Consider the following 23,193-nt stretch of genomic DNA (forward strand, 5'->3'; position numbering starts at 1 on the left):
ACAGTTTTGATAGAGTAAATAAAGAGAAACTGTTTCCAGTGGCAGAAGGGTCGGTAACAGAGGACACAGATTTAAGGTGATTTAGGATGTAGGGGCTGGGTGTTGAGGTAAGGGGTGTGGGAGCTGGTGTCCAGGTGAGAGGTGGATGTTGCAATGAGGGTGGGGTTGCTGGTGTTGTGGTGAGAGGTGGATGTGGCAGCGAGGGTGGGGGTGCTGGGGTTGTGGTGAGAGGTGGATGTGGCAGCGAGGGTGGGGGGGCTGGGGTTGCGGTGATGGGTGGTTGTGGCAGCGAGGGTGGGGGTGCTGGGGTTGTGGTGAGAGGTGGATGTGGCAGCGAGGGTGGGGGGGCTGGGGTTGCGGTGATGGGTGGTTGTGGCAGCGAGGGTGGGGGGGCTGGGGTTGCGGTGATGGGTGGTTGTTGCAATGAGGGTCAGGTGCTGATGTCACGGTGAGAGGTGGAAGTTGCGGTGAGGGTGGGGTTTCGGGTGTTGCGGTGAGGGGACCGGTGCTGATGTCGCGGTGAGAGGTGGAAGTTGCGGTGAGGGTGGGGTTTCGGGTGTTGTGGTGAGGGGACCGGTGCTGATGTCGCGGTGAGAGGTGGAAGTTGCGGTGAGGGTGGGGTTTCGGGTGTTGTGGTGAGGGGACCGGAGCTGATGTCGCGGTGAGAGGTGGAAGTTGCGGTGAGGGTGGGGTTTCGGGTGTTGTGGTGAGGGGACCGGAGCTGATGTCACGGTGAGAGGTGGAAGTTGCGGTGAGGGTGGGGTTTCAGGTGTTGCGGTGAGGGGGCTGGTGCTGATGTTGCGGTGAGAGGTGGAAGTTGCGGTGAGGGTGGGGTTTCAGGTGTTGCGGTGAGGGGGCTGGTGCTGATGTCGCGGTGAGAGGTGGAAGTTGCGGTGAGGGTGGGGTTTCGGGTGTTGCGATGAGGGGACCGGTGCTGATGTCGCGGTGAGAGGTGGAAGTTGCGGTGAGGGTGGGGTTTCGGGTGTTGCGATGAGGGGACCGGAGCTGATGTCGCGGTGAGAGGTGGATGTTGCGGTGAGGGTGGGGTTTCGGGTTTTGCGATGAGGGGACCGGTGCTGATGTCGCGGTGAGAGGTGGATGTTGCGGTGAGGGTGGGGTTTCGGGTGTTGCGATGAGGGGACCGGTGCTGATGTCGCGGTGAGAGGTGGATGTTGCGGTGAGGGTGGGGTTTCGGGTGTTGCGATGAGGGGACCGGTGCTGATGTCGCGGTGAGAGGTGGATGTTGCGGTGAGGGTGGGGTTTCGGGTGTTGCGATGAGGGGACCGGTGCTGATGTCGCGGTGAGAGGTGGATGTTGCAGTGAGGGTGGGGTTTCGGGTGTTGCGATGAGGGGACCGGTGCTGATGTCGCGGTGAGAGGTGGATGTTGCGGTGAGGGTGGGGTTTCAGGTGTTGCGGTGAGGGGGCTGGTGTTGAGGTGGGGGGTTGGGGGTGGGTGTTGAGGTGAGTGGGGAGGGGCTGGGACACCTGCTGGCTGGAGTGACCTTGTGCTCTCTCTCCTGAATAGGTACGGAATCTTTTGGCCTTTACTCCTGTACAATAAATGGTGAGGAGCGGGAGCAGACTCATCGAGCGGTGTTCCGGTAAGAATCATCCCCCAAGGTTCAAACTGGAGGGAGATCCTGAGCAGTGCCCCTGTCTCCCAGCATCACCCTAACCTTGCTGCAGAGCAGAGTGGGGGATCACTGAGACAAGACTAGGGTGCCCGGAGCTTGTGAGCAAGTCAAAGCTTTCCTTCGTATTGGCTGATGTTTCTGATCAGCCCAGGGGGTGTGACAGTGAAGAATGGTTAACATTAATGTGCCCATGGTAACAGAGGCTAGCCACTGTTTTGACCAGGAACTGCAGAAGTTTATCTGATATGTGTTATTCAGGATCTTTAGCCCTCCGTGACGCATCAATGTTGTTGTGAATAAAGGGACAGAAGTTCTCGGTCACCTCTTCTGCCTCTTGTCGATTACGCCGGCCTCATTGTTTCAAACCATGGAAATTTCTGTCTTTTTAAGAATTCCCAAGCATCAAAGAAAAATAGGGTTTAATCCCATCTGATCTTTGTTGGATTACTAATTTTCCAACATAAGAGACACAATATGGATTAGTTAGGACAGGCTCATCTCAGATCTATCAGAAAGGCCTCAGAGCACTTACGACTATCACAGCATTCAACTGTGTCTCAAATGATGCTCAGGATTTTCCCTCCATTGCCCTACCTGGGAGTACATTCATGCGTTTGCCTCTCCCTCTGTGCAGAACTTCCTGACATCAGTCCTAGGTTTGATCCTGTGCCCCCTCATCCTACTATCATGGCTTAACTTGAAATATTTTATGGATTTACATTTTCCGCACCGTGTAGAATAGAATAGTACAGCACAGAAGGAGGCCATTTGTCGCACAGCTCTAGAAAGTCCCCTTTCAGCCGCCTCCTTTCCAGGGTGAAGAGCCCAAGTTTCTCCAGTCTTTCCTCGTAACTCAGTCTCTCTGACACCAGGGATCAGCTTCATGGCTCTTCTCTGCACCGTTTCCAGTGCTTGAGTGTCTCCCTCATATCTCAGTGACCAGGATGTGGGCGTCGCTGGCAAGGCTGGCATTTATTGCCCATCCCCTAGTTGTCCTGAGAAGGTGGTGGTCCTTCTTGAACTGCTGCAGTCCGTCAGTAGCTTGCTAGGCCACTTCAGAGGTCAGTTAAGAGTCAGCCCCGTTGGTGTGGGACATATAGGTCAGACCGGGTAAGGACGGGGAGTTTCTTTTCCTAAAGGACATTAGTGAACCAGTTGGGTTTTTAACAGCTTCATGGTCACTTTTACTGATACCAGATTTTTACAACTGAATTCAAATTCTCAAATGGCCACAGTGGGATTTGAACTCTCATTCTCTGGATTACTGGTCCAGTATTGGACACTGTACTCTAGGTGCGGTCTGACCAGAGCACTGTACAGTTTGATCGTGGCTTTCTTTGACTTGTACTCTGTTGCTTTGGCCATGTAGTTCAGCACTCTGTTGGCTCTGATTGATGTTCCACACTAACTGAACATGTTGAACGTTGAAACTACTTAAACACCTGGATCAACCTCACCCTTAAGTTATTTGAACACCATTCATGGAGTGCACGTGCTGCCCATTTTTCCTTCCTGCGTGCCGCACTTTACGCTCCGCCCAATTAAAATTCATCCGTTGTTGCTGTGCGCATTGAACTCATTTTATCAAACTCATTCTGGAGCTCTTTCTTCAGCTACAACTGCTCGTTTGATCTGCTCATTTCCTGGTGTAACCGAATTGTTTCCTGTTCTCTGAAGGTTCATACCTCGCCACCAGGATGAACTGGAGTTGGATGTTGACGACCCGTTGTATGTTGAAGAGGAGGAGGATGACTACTGGTACCGAGGCTACAACATGCGGACAGGAGAGCGCGGGATCTTCCCAGCATACTATGCCCATGAAGTAGTCAACCAGGCCAAGGAATTTCTGGGTAGGTCCGAAAGTAAGATTGGGGTCAAAGTTCAGGGGCATTCAGGCCTGTTGAGTTGGGGACGATGAATGTTGTCGGCAGTTGAGTGGAGAGCATTGGGGTTCTTAGTTAACCACAGGCCGAAACTCTTCTGCGACGCGGAGAGAAACTTAATGCGAAATCAGGAAGGTTCACAGTATTTTCCAGGGAGTGTTCAGGAGCCAATTCCAGGGACGCGGGTGCAAACCTGGAGGTATAAAGAGGCTGGATCCTGATGCCGTTAAGAGAGACTTATTTATATAATCCTTTTATCGACACTGCCACTCAGAGGATTTGTAATGGAGCTGCACGCTAACACAGATACTGACTTTTAACAGTGAGAATATAGTTACAGAGCTTGGAATTGCACTAACGTTTACAGAGCTTGGAATTGCACTAACGTTATGTGACAGGCCTTTGGCCAGTATAGATGACAATTACAGAGCAACAACAGGCGTTACAAGGTACTGCAGGTAAATGTTGACGCTTTTAAAATGGGTTTCCCATCGAAAAAGTCTGGACACAGGGTTTACAATGTATTTTAGGACGCAGTGTTGAGGCCACTCAGCATTTTTAATATATAATAGAAGTTTGAGGTGGTACAAGATGAACAAAGGCATGGCAGGGAGGTTAACGGGCTGCCAAACCATCCTGTAGATTTGTGTCTATTGTTTTTTTTTTACCTTGCTCCCTCCACAAACCCCTTCACTTACAGCCTTTCCAAGGGCTGAACCCTGCTGTGACCATGTTTCAACCCTGCAAAAGGCTCCAACATTTTTGCCCCACGACACAGCCACGTGCCTTTCCGTTTGAGCAGCAGCCCTTTAAAGGTTGCATGCTCCGCATTCAGTGAGGTCTCCATTACAAACCCTGTGCAAGGCTCAAGCTGTGCAGGGAACACATTTAAATTATGTAAATAAGCCCACTGAATCCAATGCAGATGGCTGCTCCCTTCACCGCTGTAAGTGCGCCTGTGAGTCCCGCAATCGTGGCTGCATTTTCCCCAAGATCACACAATCAATCCTGCTCTATTTTTAGTTCACTCGTAATAGGGCTCAACACTTCCCAAATATCTATTATACATTAAAATTGGAAAGTGGATTGCAGTGCTCCATGCAGTACCTGTTACGCAGCTAGATGGCACAGTGATAGGTAATTCCAACATAACTCAGCAAGTAACGTTACCGGGCTCCCATCAGTTGGCAGCTCTACACTGGCTTACAATTCCTGACTGCATTTTACACATTAACCACTAGGTGGCCCCCTAAAGAGATCCTAGCCTCCACCATAAACTCAAAGATTTAAGGAGCATGTAGCCTAATCCTTTTGTAATAACGGTAATGATTTGGTCTAAAACGTAAAATCAATTTGCAGGCATTTTTTTCTGCAAGTAAATTTCAGGGTCCTCCCCTTCCTCGTCATAAGCGTTTACATTGGCTCACACTAGGCCTGAGCGAATCAGACACCAAGATGGTGGGTTAGTGTGTCCCTTCTCCTTAATATTCCAGCCAACTGAAATCATGGTCCCGTTGACTGAATTCAGGAGCTGTCACTAACGGGCCAGCCTCGGTCTCCAGCCGGCTGGTCTCAGTCTCTAACGCCTGCTCTGTTGTGTGTTGATTCAGGGATAAAGAAGAGCAGCATCTGGGTGGAGAGGTTCAACGTGCAGTTCCTGGGATCTGTGGAAGTGCCATATCACCAGGGTAATGACATCCTGTGTGCCGCGATGCAGAAGGTGAGAAGGCCACAATCACTGGGAGATGGGGAATAGTATTGCTTTAAAGCGAGGTATGTGAAGGGTGAACTGATTGTGCAGATCATCAAACATAAAAATAGGAACAAGAGTGGCACATCAGGACTAAATGGTTAAGTGATGTCAAACTTGGGTTAAAAGTCTGCAGACCAGGCGTTTCCAAGCCTTGGTCCCCTGGCAGTCTCGCCCTCCCGAGCGAATCACTTCATTCCCCAATTGTTGGTTTGTTCTGTTTCAATTTCCTGGGCCTGGAGGATTGGGAAAGCACTACTTGGAAGATAAATCCCAAAACTAAATCGGGGAATAAACAGGGATGGGAGTTTAAACTTTCCACATGACCTCCAGGGAGAGTGGAGGAAAGGGGGAGAGGGAGAGACAGAGAGAGACCAACCCCAGGGGCAAAGGGAGATCCACCCCAGGATCTGGAGGAGGCACTGTGGCAAATTTTAGGAGCAGGCACTGTAGCAGATTTTGGCTCCCTTCTTAACCCAGGAATGCATAGGCCAAATATAGCAGCCCAGCTACAGATCTGATTTAGCTCCACTCAGCACAAGCCAGGGCTGGAACCGCAACATTTTGCTCCGTTAATAGTATTACCTGGGTTTAATAATTGTACAGACCAATACCCGTGTGTTTTTTTTATTCATTCATGGGATGTGGGCGTCGCTGGCAAGGCCAGCATTTATTGCCCATCCCTAATTGCCCCTGAGAAGGTGGTGGTGAGCCGCCTTCTTGAACCACTGCAGTCCGTGTGGTGAAGGTACTCCCACAGTGCTGTTAGGGAGGGAGCGCCAGGATTTTGACCCAGCGACGATGAAAGAACGGCGACATATTTCTAAGTCAGGATGGTGTGTGACTTGGAGGGGAATGTGGAGGTGGTGGTGTTCCTCTAGGTGGCAGAGGTCGCAGGTTTGGGAGGTGGTGTCTTGGTGAGTTGCTGCAGTGCATCTTGTAGATGGTACACACTGCAGTCACAGTACACCGATGGTGGAGGGAGTGAATGTTTAAGGTGGTGGATGGGGTGCCAATAAATGTCCCCCGTAAGCAGCCCATTAAATTTTTTGCGCATGCGGGGCATCTACAATGGAAAAGCCTGTGAGCGGCCTGAGTGCGACCACGCAGCTTAGCGGGAACATTGGTGCCAATCAAGCGGGCTGCTTTGTCCTGGATAGTGTCGAGCTTCTTGAGTGTTGTTGGAGCTGCACTCATCCAGGCAAATGGAGAGTATTCCATCACACTCCTTACTTGTGCCTTGTACTGTAGATGGTGGAAAGGCTTTGGGGAGTCAGGGGGTGAGTCACTCACTGCAGAATACTCAGCCTCTGACCTGCTCTTGCAGCCACAGTATTTATGTGGCTGGTCCAGTTAAGTTTCTGGTCAAGGGTGACCCCCAAGGATGTTGACGGTGGGGGATTCAACGATGGTAATGCCATTGAATGTCAAGGGGAGGTGGTTGGACTCTGTCTTGTTGGAAATAGTCATTGCCTGGCACTTGAGTGTCATGAATGTTACTTGCCACTTATCAGCCCAAGCCTAAATGTTGTCCCAGTCTTGCTGCATGTGGGCACGGACTGCTCCATTATATGAGGAGTTGCGAATGGAACTGAACACTGTACAATCATCAGCAGACATCCCCACTTCTGACCTTATGATGGAAGGAAGGTCATAGGATGCTGCCCTGAGGAACTACTGCAGTGATGTCCTGGGGCTGAGATGATTGGCCTCCAACAACCACAGCCATCTTCCTTTGTGCTAGGTACGACTCTAGCATGTGGAGAGTTTTCCCCTGATTCCCATTGACTTCAATTTTACGAGGGCTCCTTGATGTCACACTTGGTCAAATGCTGCCTTGCTGTCAAGCGCAGCCACTCTCATCTCACCTCTGAAATTCCGCTCTTTTGTCCATGTTTGGACGAAGGCTGTAATGAGGTCTGGAGCCGAGTGGTCATATAGATAGATTTTTGGACTCATGGGGAATCAAGGGATATGGGGATCGTGCGGGAAAGTGGAGTTGAGGTTAGATCAGCCATGATCTTATTGAATGGCGGAGCAGGCTCGAAGGGCTGTATAGCCTAATCCTGCTCTTAATTCTTATGTTCCTATGTTGTTATGGTCCTGGCAGAACCCAAAATGAGCATTGGTGAGCAGGTTATTGGTGAGTAAGTGCTGCTTGATAGCACTGTCGACGACACCTTCCATCACAGACTAATACCCGAGTTTAATATTGTACAGACTAATACCGGGTTTAATACTGTACAAACTAACACCCAGGTTTAATATTGCACAGACTAATACCCGGGTTTAATATTGAATGCAAAACACTGCGGATGCTGGAAATCTAAACTAAAAACAGAAAATGCTGGAAATACTCAGCAAGTCAGGCAGCATCTGTGGAGAGAGAAACAGAGTTAATGGCCCAGAAATTCGGGTCCCCACGGGTGAGTACGCACGGGGTACTCACGCATAGGCCCAACGAAAGTGCCGGTTTCGTGCATGCACTGCGCATGCGCGGGAAACCGGCACTTCCATTCCCCTGAAAGAAGGGGTTGACAGGTCGAACGCGTGCGCCGGAGAGGCAGCGCGTGCGCATTGAACTTACGGTTTTTTTGCAGGTTTCTCCGGGAGGATAAGTCTCCAGCAGTTACACTTTTTTAAAACGCAGGCGCAAGGCCTGCTTTTAACAAGGTAAGTGGTGAATTAATTAAAATTAAAACACTTTTTCCACAGGTTTATTATTTTTAAATATTTTAAAGAAAGGAAAGTTTATTTTTGACCCGTTAGAAAATGTAATTAATTTTTTCAAAAATTTAAATTTAAAATAGTTATTCATGTAATTTATAGTTATTTTAAAAATGTGATTTAAAAAAAAAATTATTTGATGTTTTAGTGATGTTTTGGGGCTTATAGTATTTATAGGTTTGACAGCTCTTCCTGTCAAACTTATGAATGAAGCATTCCCTGCTACCATTGGCTCTCCATGGCCCACATGATCCCAGGGGACGCATCGAACTAGCTGCACCCCTGGGATACGCAAGCACTGCACACCGGCAGTTGGAGGAGGCCCAGGATCAGAATCCCACGCGGGCCCACAGCTCAACGGCCGGTGCGCTAGGTAAGTGCAGGTCGGGGGCTTGCACCCGCGGGAAGCCCCCGACCTGAATTTCTGGGCCAATGTTTCAGGTCAATGAATGATGCTGCCTGATCTGCTGAGTATTTCCAGCATTTTCTTTTTTTTATTTAATATGAAATGGACTGATAACTGGGTTTAATATTAATTTTCAATGTCACACTCTTGCAGATTGCTACAACTAGAAAGTTGACAGTTCACCTGCGCCCACCTGCAAGTTGCGAGTTGGAGGTCAGCACTCAAGGGGTTAAACTGGCCATGAGTTTGAACGAGTATGGACCAGAGGACAAGGTAGGATCATCTGTGTATTTTGTATTGGTCCACCTGTCTGTCAATCCATCCGTCTGTCTATCTACTTGTCTAGCATTTATCTATTGATGAATCTGCCCGTCCACTGTCTGTGGGCACATCTCTGTACTGCCTATGGACAGGCCTGCCTCCTGCCAATGGTCTACAGGCAGGCTGGTCTGTCTACGGGCGGGTGGGTCTGTCTACGGACCATGGGCGGATCTGTCTACTGAGTTTGATAGGACAGTGTAAAGGGAGCTTTACTCTGTATCTAACCCTTGCTGTACTTGACTTTCTGCGCCCATGGTAAAATAGCCTGCAGACAGTCATTAGATAGACTCACACATTCAGATTGGCCAGTTGGGTGAGTTACTAGAGGGACTCAATAGCGAGCGTCAGTGTCTTCAGGGCAGCAGAAATTGAAACAGAAGAGGGAGAATTTTGTCAACCTTCTGGAGCTAGGAATGACCCTAATTTACATCTGGCTATTACACCATGTCATTCAGCCATGACCTAATGATCAAGTGCATGATTTAAAACAGCAACGTTGCGATAAATGCATATTATTTCTCCCCTTCCCCCCGACTTCTATTGCAACAGGGCAAAATCTCAAAATACCAAGTGTTAGACACATGCTCCTCTTTGCCCCATTGTACTCAGTGGGCTGCCAACTCATTCTTTGGTTTAACAGTAGAAATTGGTTGAATGTTTCCACGTGGGAGGGTACAAGCGGGGAGATTGGCCAGGCGCAGCAGAGAGAGAACGCCTTATTTTACTCATGCATACGTCTGATCTCTTTTTTTCTCCCAGAGTGAAAGATGCAGCCATTTTTTCCAGATGAAGAACATCTCATTCTGTGGATGTCACCCTAAAAACAGCTGGTAAGAGTCAAAGATCATCCATTAACTGCTGATGTTACACCTGCCTATTCCATCATATCATCGAGCCATGTTCTCTTAGTTATCTCTGCTTCTTCAGCTATTGCCATCAACTTGACTCAGTTGGTAGCACTCTCACCTGCGAGTCTGAAGGTTGTGGATTCTAGCCCCACTCCAGGGCTTCAGAACAGTACTGTCGCAGGTACAGAATGGCTGCTGTGTTTCCCCAATTAACAGTCAGTGCACTTGGAAAAAAAGTAATTGAACATGTTGATAGGTTATAAGGTGTTCTATTAGTGCAAGTAATTTTATCATTTATTATAGTTAAGTTTTCCAGATAGTGACAACCCTAACTTTTTCCGTGACCTCAAATCATTAATGGCCTTGTGACATATCTTTCCCTGGACAGCTGAAGACCACTGATTTGTCGCTCTGTCTGTAGAACTGAATTCAACCACCTCCGATCTTCTCTCTTGAGGGACTCAAAGTCCAGTTTTTACATCTGTTCACCACTGAAGACCACACACAACACAATCATAAGAACATAAGAAATAGGAGCTGGAGTAGGTCATTTGGCCCTTCGAGCCTGCTCCGACATTCAACAAGATCATGGCTGATCATCTACCTCAACTCCACCTTCCCGCACTATCCCCATATACCTTAATTCTTAGTTCCCAAGAATTTATCGACTTTTGTCTTGAATATACTCAATGACTGAGCCTCCACAGCCCTCTGAGGTAGAGAATTTCAAAGATTCACAACCATTTGAGTGAAGAAATTTCTCCTCATCCCAGTCCTAAATGGCTGACCCCTTATTCTGAGATTGTGACCCCATGTTCTAGATTCCCCAGCCAGGGGAAACATTTTCTCATCATTAACCCCTTAAGAATTGTATATGTTTCAATTAGATCGCCTTTCATTCTTCTAAACTCTAGGGAATATAGGCCTAGTCTACTCAATCTCTCCTCATAGGGCAACCCCCTCATCCCAGGAACCAGTGTAGTGAACCTTCGTTGCACTCCCTCTAAGGCAAGTAAGTATGTCTTTCCTTAGTTAAGGAGACCAGAATTGTACACAGTACTCCAGATGTGGCCTCACCAATACCCTGTATAATTGTAGTAAGACTTCTTTACTCTTATACTCTAATCCCTTTATAACAAAAGCTAACATACCATTTGCTTTCTTAATTGCTTGCTATACCTGCATGTTAACTTTCTGTGATTCATGTACAAGTACACCCAGGACCCTCTGAATGCAAACATTTCTCAGTCTTTTATCATTCAAAAAATATTCTGCTTTTTTGATTTTCCTACCAAAGTGGATAACTTCACACTTCCCCACATTGTATTCCATTTGACATGTTCTTGCCCACTCAGTCAACTTGTCTATTTCTCTCTGCAGCCTCTATGTGTCCTCCTCACAGCTTACTTTCCCACCTAACTTTGCATCATCAGCAAACTTGGATACGTTATACTCAGTCCCTTCATCTAAGTCATTAATATAGATTGTAAATAGCTGAGGCCCAAGCACTGATCCTTGCGGTACTCCGCTAGTTACAGCCTGCCAACCTGAAAAAGTCCCGTTTATTCCTACTCTCTGTTTTCTGTCCATTAACCAATCCTCAATCCATGCTAATGTATTACCCCCAATCCAATCCTAATTTTGTATAATAACCTCTTGTGTGGCACCTTATCGAATGCTTTTTGAAAATCCAAATACTCTACATCCACTGGTTCCCCCTTATCCATCCTACTAACATCTTCAAAAAACTCTAACACATTTGTCAAACACGATTTCCCTTTCATAAAACCATGTTGACTCTGCCTAATCATATTACGATTTTCTAAGTGCCCTGTTACTATGTCCCTGATGATAGATTCTAGCATTTTGCCTACTACTGATGTCAGGCTAACTGGCCTGTTACTCCCCGTTTTTCCTTTAACTCCTTTCTTAAACAGCGGGGTTATGTTTGCTACCTTCCAATCCTTGGAGACTGTTCCAGAATTAGAAGATTAATACCAATGCATCCACTATCCCTGTAGCTACCTCTTTTAAAACCCTCGGATGCAGGTCGTCAGGTCCAGGTGATTTGTCGCCACTAGTCCCATTAATTCCTAGCCCTATGTCTTTACTTATACTGATTTCTTTAAGTTCCTCATTCTCTCTAGACCCTTGGTTCCCGATTATTTCCGGAATGTTTTTTGTGTCTTCTACCATGAAGGGGTTGATTTTCAGTGTGCCGTGAGGCGGGCTTTTAGGCGTGTGGGGGGGGGCTAAAATCCCGAATTCGGGGGTCCCGACACCTTCCCGCCCAAAACCCGCCTCCATGTAAGTTTCAAAGGAGGCGGGTACCCGCCCCGCACTGGGACCCGCCGACCCGAGGCGGGAAGGGATTAGTGCCAATTAACTGCCTGTTAACAGGTAGTTAACAGGCAGTTTTTAGCCTAATCCCTATTTTGAAGGTTGTCCTGTGGGATTCCCAACGGCTCCAAACCACGCCAGGTTAGAGGAGTCGGGCCGTCGGGTTGAAGGACTTGGAGGGGTCGATATGTTGGTGTTCAGGTGAGTGATGGGTGCATGAGTGCAAAGTTAAGTGTGTTTGGTGTGTCTAAAGTGTGTAAAGAAGTTTAAATTACCTGTACTTACCTTTACAGCCTTCCTTCCTCTAGGCTTCGGGAGTCCATCATTCAGCCGGCACAGAAAGCAGAACGGCTGCGATCTGTCAAAAGTGACAGCCTGCAGCTTTCAGTGCCGGCGAGATTTCTAACTGAGTCTGTGTAGAAGGACTCAGGTTAGAAGTCAGACTGTCAGTGTTTGACAGCTTCAAACAGCTGTGAAACACTGATACTTCATCTGTCAACACGTCCTGACAGATGAAATTTCAGTCTGTGACATCACCTGTTGCCGGGTGGCCCTTAATTGGCCTGCTGGGCGGGCTCAATAAGGTCAATCAAGTGAAAATCGCGTGGATTGGCTGCATCTCGATGGAGGCGGGACTAAAACCCGAAAGTTGTAGTCCCGCCTCCTTCCCGACTTCTGAATAAAAATCCAGCCCAAAGTATTTGCTTAATGTCTCTGTCATTTCCTTATTACCTATTATAATTTTTCCTGCCTTTGCCTCTAATGGGGGCCCAAGTTTACTTTCGCTAATCTCTTCCTACTAACACACCTATAGAAACGTTTACAATCTGTTTTTATGTCTCTTGCTAATTTACTCTCATATTCTTTTTTCTCTTTCCTTATCAATTTCTTGGTCCTCCTTTGCTGAATTCTAAAATCCTCCCAATCCTCAGGCTTACTACTCTTTTTGGCAACATTATAAGCCTCTTCAATCATTCAACATCTTATCACCAGTCTTATTTTACAGCTGCACTGAAACACTTTTGCAATTGCTATGCTCTGCTCACGTCATCCATCTGTTTTTGACTTGCTCTCTTCCCATTTCACTTAGTCTCAGCTCTGTTTCTGGGAGCTTGCTCTTTCTGATGACTGCTGCCCTCACCAGATTATCATTCACTTTCAATCCATTGTCCAAACTTGGTTAATTTACCTTTGCAGGTATCATCTCCTGTATCATCAGTGTGTCTCAGATTGTTTATCAATTTAACATTGGATGAGTTAGAAGTTGGGTTCAACATCAGAGTGTGTCTGAGAATGAATTTGGAGTATATAGTTTGATAAGATTGGACAACGTCCTTGTCTCACTCCTCCTCTGATCTTTGTACATTTGTTAACTCATTATAAAGAAAGAACTTACATGCATTTGTATAGCACCTTTCACAAGATTAGGATGGCTCCAGAGCGCTTTACAGCCAATGAAGTACTTTTGAAGTGTATTCACTGTTGTAATGTAGGAAACATGGCAGCCAATTTGCACGCAGGTTCCTCAAACAGCAATGAGATAAATGATCAGATAAATTGTCTTTGTTTAGCGATGTTGGTAGAGGGATAAATGTTGGCGTCAGTGCGTATTCTATCCACCTCTCCGTGAAAGTTCCTGTTCTTAATATAACTGCTGGTTGCATTTTTCTTCCTTTTGGTTATTCGTTCTCTCGCTCTGTTACATCCCTGACATGGGAAGTTTTGTCGCGTCCCCTTCAGCAGGATTGCTCTGGTATGCCCCCATCTCTAGCCCTGCTGTTAGCCTAACTCACCCAGTGGGTGGGGTGGATCGTCAGTTTCACACCCTGCCAGATTTTAACATTGACTTGAATGGAGAGTAAAATCGGGCGGGGTGCAATGTTCCCTTTAAGCAGTGCGGCTCGAGGTCCTGCGCAGCCAGTGAGCCAGCTTTTAAATAGAAAAACCACGCATGCGCGGAATTTTGAATGGCCCACGCAGCCCGTTGGAGGGATCATTGGCAGGGTGAAAAACAGACGCCTGACCAAAACCCGCGAGTTAGGCCAAAATCGAGGCTTCTGGGTTTTGTCTCCTTTAACCGGACCGCTGTGCAGTCTTCCCTTAAATAGAATCGCTAACGGTGCCTCCATTAACAGGATCACTGCACTATGTTCCCATTAGCAGGACTGCTGCTCTGTGTCTCCTTTAACTCTGTCACGTCTCTTTCAGCTACTTTGGATTCATCACCAAGCACCCAGTGGTGAACCGCTTCGCCTGCCATGTGTTTGTATCCGAGGGGTCCATGCGCCGTGTCGCTGAGTGTATTGGGTAGGTGCCAACCACCAGCAGCGGGGAGGGGGGGGGTGGAGTTGGTGGGGAAGGGCCGAGACAGAAAACATTCCGACTTCTAAAACTATATTGTAACACCCTCCATCTCTTCCCCTCCCGAACCCTACGACTGTCTCCTAGACCCCAGCGAGAGTCTGCTGGTGTAATATCCAAACTCACGCCAACGGCATACCGCAGTCACCCAACTAAAAGTCCACAGAAATGACAGAGCCACCGTCCTCTGGGTGACTGACTGGCAGCGTGTGATGAAGCAAGGTCCCACTCGAAGAGTCTTCAGGCTGCTCTGGGACCCCCACAGAGCCTGTGGTCCTGGCGCAGGCCTTGCATCAGATGTCTCCAGTGCCTTCACTGAGGCACCCAATGGATGTACGAAGAGCAAAATTGGGTGGAAATTCTCATCTCAGTAAGACTGGCTCTGCGCTTCCTATAGGTGTAGTGAAAAGGGAAATCCTCCTCTCATACCACCCTCTGCAGTGATAAACATAGGAACAGAAATAGGCCATTCAGCCCCTCGAGCCTGCTCCCCCATTCAATTAGATCATGGCTGATCTGTACCTCAATTCCATTTAGCTGCCATTGATTCATATTCCTTGATTACCTTACCCAACAAAAATCTATCAATCTATCTTGAAAGTTTCAATTGTCCCCCAGCATCCACAGCCTTCTGGGGTAGTGAGTTCCAGATTTCCGCTACCTGTGAAATGAGCTTCCTGATTTCACTCCTAAATGACCTAGCTCTAATTTTAAGATGATGCCCCTTGTTCTGGATTCTCCCACCAGAGGGAATTGTTTCTCCATGACCTGGCCTCAGAATTTAACCCTTTAAGCCCTGGTAAACAGCCAAATAGACCAGAGAGCAGGTCCAGGCATGCATTAGTGTGAAGGAGATCGTAAGAGTCAAATTTTACACTGAGATGTATTAGAAGTTCCATTGCACGGGAGCGGGTTCAGGAAAAATATAGGGGTGAAATTGGCTTACGATGGCTCGGTTAACAAAGACACTGAAGGTGTGGCGCTGAAACCATCCAGACCAGGGGCGTCCCTGGTTCCATCTTCGGTCTGTTTGGAGTTCTCGAGTCGCAGTCGAGGTGCTACTGGTGGTGCTACAATTTGCCTCAGCACCCTGGGGGTAGGGAGAAGAAGAAATGAAATCAGCCGGGCTTCTTGCCTCCTAATCGCGGTCCACTGCAGGAAAAGTGCGTGTGTCTTTGCTTGGACGTTGGGTGGGAACAGAAACTGGGCTCAACTCTGGTGCGCACCAACACTCACCGTCGCATGTGAAGAAAGGCTCCTGAGTGAGGCATCAGTTGGCTGACCGTGGGTGTGAAACCATGCACCCTGCAGGAGTCAGCACTTTCGGAGGGCGGCGGGTGGGGGGGACACAACAAGACAATGTATGGTGTACGTACTAACACCCGCTTTCTCTGCTTTACAGCCAAGCGTTTCAGGAATACTATCAGGAGCACCTGGAATATGCCTGTCCAACGGAAGACATTTACCTGGAGTAGGGGTTTAAAAGCTCATGTGGATACATGATGGTTTCTCTGGACCTGGGCTCAACTGTGAGCGGTACCTCTGCTCCCTGTATATAAAAAAAAATTAAACAAACTCCTATCAAACCAAGAGAATCCTAGTAAGGGTATACATGGGGCCCCCTGTGAGGCTTTAGCATCGACTATGAAAGCCCATCATATCAAACCTGTGTTTGCTACACATATCCATTCCATATCTGACTCTAGCCTCCATCCCCTCCTCTTGCTGCTGTTACAGGTTGTTTAAAAGCCAAATTCAGAGGCTCTTGGTCAAAGAGAGAGAGATGAAAATGGGGCTTGACGAGTTTACAAATCACCAGAAATTCATCCAAGAGCTGAAAGTAAAATGAATTCCCCTCCTTTTCTTCAGGTGTGTCTGTTATTGGGGGCACGCTGCACAGTGTCCAACCACCTTCTAATGAGGTGTTTGTGTGTGCCTCCCATCAGTCCTCTGAAGGAACACCCTGCTGAATCGTGCGGAGATGCCTGTGTGGACGGACAGTGAGGAGTGGTCTTCTCTCTAGCCTGTGGATCACCGCTAAATAAAGCGAGGAGTGGTCCTCTGTCCTGCCCACGGATCACCGCTAAATAAAGCGAGGAGTGGTCCTCTCTCACACCCGTTAAATAAAGCATGTCCTTCAATAATTAAAATTCTCATCCCTTCAAAATATTTTGTTTTCTGCACCTTAAAAGACCTTAGATTAACAAGTGTCCTCAGAATAATGACCCTGGACAAGTGGATTTGACTCTGAATAAGGTGTTGGACCTGGACGAGGGGGTTTGACCCTGAACGGGGCGGGGGGTGGGGGGGTGTTTGACCCTGGACGGTAGGGGGGAGGTGGCGGGGGGATATGACCTGGATGAGGGGGTGGGGCGGGAAGGATATGACCGGGACAACCTGGACGGGGCAAAGGTTATGACCTGGACAAGGGGGGATATGACCTGGACGAAGGTGGGGGTATATGACTTGGACGAGGGTGGGGGTATATGACTTGGACGAGGGTGGGGGTATATGACTTGGACGAGGGTGGGGGTATATGACTTGGACGAGGGTGGGGGTATATGACTTGGACAAGGGGGGGGATATGACCTGGACGAGGGTGGGGGTATATGACTTGGACGAGGGTGGGGGTATATGACTTGGACGAGGGTGGGGGTATATGACTTGGACGAGGGGGGGGGATATGACCTGGACGAGGGTTGGGGGGTGGTGTGGTTTATGACCAGGAGGGGGGTTGGGGTTATGACCTGGACGAGGAGGTTTAACCACCTTAACTCCAAAATAAACAGATACAGTTCAAGACCGAGAAAAGCAAGGGAAGATGTCACCGATGGGAGCAGCATAGACTGGAGAATGCAGCACATGCTCAGTCCTTAACCAGCCACCTCCGCTTCTGCCACTGATTTATTTTAACCTGGCAAATTCTTTTCTTGAATCTGACCCCTTAATAAATCCCCCAAATTGCCACTGGCCCCAACAGATCAGCTGAGAGGCTGGGGTGAGAATTATATCTGCCTCATTTATGTATAACACAGTATCAGGTTTTTATTAGAATATTACTCGATGTTACACAAAAACGTGCAGCAGAGAGAGCCTTTTTGGCGGGAAGCAGAGTTTGTCAGTGGGATCGAGTCAGCAACGCCTCGGAATGGCTTTTTTTGTTGTAGAGTGAACCATGACTTAGGGAAACTGTACTCTTCGCAGTCACGTTTTCTCCTGGGGAAGTTGACTTTGCTCCACTCCAAAGTCATTGCCCCGTCACCCCCCTCACCTCACCCTCAGGTAAAATGAACAGACGTGCTCCAGAACATAGACCTGCTCGTCCCCATCAGTGACATCCTAAGCGCCAACTGTAAGCACGGAAACAAAAATGGCAGCTTTCTCGGGCAGGAAGAAGTGCTTACAGTTAGATCTTTTACACAGGCATTAGAAGTGAACTCTAAAGGACTGCTCTCCTGTTGACTACAGTGGTCCCACTTTCAATATGATTTCCCACTCTCCCGCCAGGAAAGGCACCAGTGTTCTGGGCCACCCGTGGTCCAATCGCACCAGTTCATAGCTCCGCCAACTCTTCCGCCCTGTGTAAAATGGGCTCCGCTCATTGCCAAGGAGGCTCCTTACGACGTGCATGGTTTTTAAAAGCTGCATGAAATCTCCAATTTAAAGCTCGCTTCTTGCCCAGGGCCAAGGGGGAACAAGGAGTCCAAAACGCTGGTGCCTCAGTGCCGAGTGACTCACTCTGTCAGCTTCACACGTGCAGCATACTCATAGTGAGAGTATCTTTAATTAATTCTCTGCTCTCACTTTATCTGACCACCATGAATCCATCTTTAGCCATTCCTTAATCTCCTGGTTATAGCAGTCTGTGCTCTCATTTACAGCAACTGAACTGAATTTTGTTTTTACAAGAATAAAGGTAATGAATGTTGGTGAAACTGTTCCTATTACATCGGCCTCATTTTAAAGAGGTGGTTTCTACCTGGAGCTGGTAAGGTACCCAGACAGCACTTAGTGAGTGGAGACATACCTCGGTTGTAGCGCTGTGGAGGAATGTTAAGTGTTGGTCAGACACATTCCCTCAGTGAGATGGGAACGGTCACCCCAGGCTGTCCTTGAGCACCTCCAATTACAAGGGGCACTGATATACACAGTTATACAGCGGTGGGTGTAATTAGTAACTAGACAGGGGGAAGGGACAAAGGTCCTAAATGGGCAAAATCTCTAACACAGAGACCCACTCTCATGTCACAGGCCACTTGTAGGATGGCACCAGTTGCCGTAGGAAAAACAATCTGAAGGGAGCTGTGTTAGAGCCCATTAGACTTTGAGCACTATTGGTACAATACAGCCCTTCAGCAAAACAGCCCCTGCCCACTAGGTAATCATCCATTTCTTTAAATCAGAGGTTCCCAAACTGGGGGGAGGCGGGGGGGGCGCCGAGCTTATGGTGGGGGAGGTGGGGTACGAGGAGGATGGGCAGGCCAAGAATGAGAGGCACTGACACAGCCTCGCAGAGCCAGAGAAGGGGCATTATGGGGCCATCTCAGCACAGATGTTTGAATCTATCGGAGCTGCTTCTAGTGCAACAGTGATCAGGTGCTATGCACCAGAAGCAGCTCCAATAGGCGCAATATCTGCTTCGATCAATCGCCGTGGATTCAAACACCCTGCGTGCCACCATAATGCCCCTCCTCCAACTACACAAAGCTGTGCCGGTTAAAGTGAAAGACATTTCTGTGGCATCTCCTAATTGTTGCACGAGCGTGCGATCCTTGAAGCAGTCGGCTGTTTGAGACACACAATCCCTACAGCACTTTCCACTTCTCTCAATTATTTCCCCAGTTTTTGCAATCAGTAATATTGAAGTCTGCCATCCTGGAGACTACAGAATACTGTTTCCTAGAAAAAGGGGACTGGAGCGTCAATGGGACATGACTTTCCGAAGGGAGAGGGGCCCAGCAAAAATAAGATTGGGAACCTCTGTTTTAAGTAATGATGCTCGTAGGAACTACAGTCAACAACATCATTTACTCATGATTCTTAACGTCATAGTGCTGCAATAAGGGAGCTCAGAGCCCTCTGAGTGCGAATGAGAAGCATTCACAATAAGTAAAGGTAGAGCAGAGGGCAACAACATGTCAGGACCACTGGGGTTATGTTTACCTGCAACATTCCAATTTATAGACAGTGAGGTGAATGTTTGTTTCTTGTCTGTTTCCAACTGTTCTCCCCATTCACCATTCCCTTTCCCCAATGAGATGGTGGGTGGCAGCTCCAATTTCTTATCACCTCCCAGGAGAAACACAGTGGGGAGGTAATGCGGCATAGGTGGGTCTGGTGTGGCTCTTAGTTGTGATGGTGTGTTGGATCCTCAGTGCACTGTTCGACCCAACAGGAAAATCCCTTTTACACAAACGTGTGCAATGTGGATGATCTAGGAGGGCAAATCAGGGGAGGTCAATCGCCACAGTCTGCAGAGAAGGCATAAGAGGCAAGCTCACTGAGGAATATTAAATAGGATAAATAAGGGACACCCAGACTAAATCAGACCAGTAAGGCCAAATAAGATACAAAGAGCAAGACATGTTTGGAATAATCTATCAGGCAAAGAGACAAAACCACTGGTTATTCAAAAGATAATAGATAACCATTACTGGAGAGATGGGCTTTGATGGGAGAGTTTGTGTACTAGAGGGATGGGCTTTCATGGGAGAGTTAGGATATTTGGGGGATGGGCTCCAATGGGCGAGTAAGGGTACTAGAAGGATGGGCTTCGATGGGAGAGTTAGTGTACCAGAGGGATGGGCTTTCAATGGGAGAGTTAGAGCATTTGGGGAATGGGCTTCAATGGAAGAGTTAGGGTACTAGAGGGATGGGCTTTCAAGGGAGAGTTAGCTGTAGTAGAGGGATGGGCTTTGATGGGAGACTTGGGTTACTTTCCCTGGATAAAGCTAAAGGGAAAATAATTAGGTGAGTTACACAAGGGCTGTGAGTGGGCTATGCAAAAGCTGTGCATTGGTCTGTAATCCACAGCAGTGGAGGGGATGGAATGTGGAGACAATACAAAAGAACAAGCTGTGTTGAAAAAAAACATGAGCAGCCTGCTCTCGGGTTTGAGAGGAACCAGTTGAAACCGACTCGCCACCTCTGCCTCACATCTCGTACCAGCCATTGATGGAGTGGAATTAACTCTGGTCCTATACTGCTCCTGGTGCTCGATTTTAGCTGGCGAATAACCGAGCCACTCAGACCAGAAAAGGTCCCAGGTTCGATTGCCAACCTGTGCTGAGCTGCTGATCTTGGCAGGGTTTAACCTTGACCTTAATGACCCTGGGTTAAGGCGAAGAATACCCTGCTCCTGTTCAGTACTCAGTGGCTCCTTCTACAACATGAAAGTTGGGTGAGAACAGGATTGTGCTCAGCTATCAACTTGAACAGACTGCTGGCACTATCTATCCAGAATCACCCATGAATACCTGCTACTTGGGTGTGGTACAAGAGGGTACTAGGTAAAGCCAGTGTCTTTGAGGGGGCGTGGGGGCAACAAGAGGAAATTGATGACAAACAGGCTAAGTGCTGACCAGGTGACCCCCACCCAATGCCATTCTTGTCTGGGAATTGGAGAATGTAAACCATCCATTCCACCTGCCCATTGCTCCATTTAATGGAGGCATAGGGAGCTCAACACTCACACATTGGGAGTTTCCAGCTATACCATTCCAGGTGAGTCCAGAGTTTCACTGCACTTGTGGATGCCTCTGTGTGGAGATGGCATAAATGGGTTTTAAGATTTCCCTTGTCCATATTTCTAGCAAAACTAGAAATGTGTTTGGGATGAACATCCTCCAGAACCATGAAACAAAGGAAATCTTCACACACATTGACATCATCCCTATACACAGGACTTGCTACTGTGTGGTGCATTCCCCAGTGCCCCGGCACTGACCTGTGCCAACCTGTTAACAAGAAACATCCCTCCTCCTACTACCAGGTAAAGTATTCTTTGAACTAGTTATGAGCAAATAAACTAGCGACTGAATATCAGAATCTTCACCCAGCTCAGATTGCGGTGAGGAGTGAGGGTGGGACAAATTCCCAGGATACGGGCTGGTATATATAGTTTCTGGTTCTCAGTTTGCCTTTAACCCCGTGGTACATCAAATGGGTTGAAATATCAACATGTGAAAGGCAGCTCACACCAGCCTCTACTGGTTCCTAGTCACCCTGGCTTAGCTGCATTCTCCGATGTAACTTTCAGATACGTGGGGTTGAATATTGTGTGGGAACACAGTTAAAACTATAGGAATATTGCAGCACTTAGCTTTGGCCATGAGGGCTGTAAAGTGAACGGAAATGCCAAAGCAGCTTCCAGTGGACAACACACTGTGATTGACATCTTTTCCACTTGTCCAGTGACCTTTGGATTGATATTTCCCGGAAGAGCACGTCCTTGGACAAGTGCAGTTATCAACCCTTGGATTATGCTAGTTATTCTACTGGTTGCCTGTATGTTAGCTGCATTTACCTGTATGTCATTTTGGATTATGCTAACCATTCACTCTATAACTAAACACATCAGTATGTAACAGAATAAGGTAACTTATCATCTAATTGTATAAATGAGGAACTGTTCACAAAGCCTTGTCATGTTTTTGATCGTATGATTAAAAATATGCTTATTGAACTTCCAGATATCCATTTATTTTCCCTTTCTGTGGAATAGCGACTTAAGAGATAGGAAGGCAAAATGGCACTAATCAAAGAGACAAGTAGCCCTTCACAATAGCAAAATACTGCGGATGCTGGAAATCTGACGAGAGGTCCCAGACCTGAAACGTTGACTCTGTTTCTCTCTCCACGGATGCTGCCTGGCCTGCTGAGTGTTTCCAGTGTTTCCTGTTGTTATTTCAGCCCTTCACAATAGTTGAGAGTTCAGCCAAATGGAAAGGTCAATCCAATAGGCGATGAGGCGACAGACTGGCTGCTCGATGTCTGCTTCAGTCAAATGTCGTAACCATAGTGGCATCTGATGGCTCAGTAGGAATACGCAATGGTGGGTCCGGAATACCACCAGTCAGACCAGGGAGAATCTCAGCTTTCATCCCTAATTTTTGCTGAGTTGGTTGACCTGAACACGGCCGGTTTGGGGTCAATACTTTGCCGCAGTGCTCAGAGCCAAGGGGAGATGGGGATCAGCCAGGGCTCCTGCTCCTCAGCACTACCCAGTGACACCCCTACTGGAAAGCTGATGATGACCGGTCAAGCTGGACTGTGATGCCCCCTCCAGTCGCATATTGTCCGGGCTCATGCATTATGATTGGTTGCTTGAGTGAGACCTGTGGAGATGATACTGAGACATAATATGCTGAGAAAAGGTTATTCAGTCCTTTCAAGCTTATTCTTACTGTAGATCCCCACAAACCAGCCATCATTTGACTCCAATTTACTTAACCTCCTTGGGAGGGGTAGGTGAATAAATTCCGGAGGGAAAACTCTTAAATCTGTCTGCTACCCCTAAACAAACACAGCAGTCTGCATCACTCCATCCAGACCAGTTCACCACAGATCACACTTCCGTGGAGCCAGCCATTGTCTGTTGTGCTCTACCGTGGGGCAGGTCCTAACTCAAGATTCGATTTACTAGGGAGGGGTAGCTAAGGTGGTTTCCCATTGCTTTCCTCACGGTTTTTATCTTCAGACTGCAACGAAGGCTAAAGAGCCTCATCCACCCTTTACGATGGGGGGGGGGGGGGGCTACCGCCACCCTTCGGGCACAAATACCCCCGCTGCACGTCAAGCCAGCATTGAGAGTCGGCGCTGCAGACTCCGCTCACCGGGGCTGTCTGGAGCGGGGTTTGAACCCTTCACCTTCTGACTCGGGTGCAGGGATACTACCTTTGAGCCAGTGGTCGCTCTGTCCCG

General features: G+C 47.9%; 1 protein-coding gene across 1 annotated transcript in view; it reads left to right on the forward strand.

The window, feature by feature from the left end:
• Positions 1-15,866, forward strand: part of mapk8ip2 (mitogen-activated protein kinase 8 interacting protein 2) — a 71,018-nt gene extending 55,152 nt beyond the window's left edge. Inside the window, exons 6-12 of the mRNA XM_086010544.1 lie at positions 1,527-1,602; positions 3,313-3,485; positions 5,129-5,238; positions 8,555-8,674; positions 9,482-9,552; positions 14,119-14,217; positions 15,674-15,866. Coding sequence (XP_085866670.1) covers positions 1,527-1,602; positions 3,313-3,485; positions 5,129-5,238; positions 8,555-8,674; positions 9,482-9,552; positions 14,119-14,217; positions 15,674-15,746 — 722 coding nt within the window. The 3' untranslated portion in view covers positions 15,747-15,866. The remainder of the gene's footprint in view (positions 1-1,526; positions 1,603-3,312; positions 3,486-5,128; positions 5,239-8,554; positions 8,675-9,481; positions 9,553-14,118; positions 14,218-15,673) is intronic.
• Positions 15,867-23,193: the final 7,327 nt, after the last annotated feature.

The sequence above is a fragment of the Somniosus microcephalus genome, chromosome 17 (genome assembly GCF_052327205.1).
Source record: "Somniosus microcephalus isolate GS21.2 chromosome 17, FLI_Smic_1.0, whole genome shotgun sequence".
NCBI classification, from domain to species: Eukaryota; Metazoa; Chordata; class Chondrichthyes; order Squaliformes; family Somniosidae; genus Somniosus; species Somniosus microcephalus.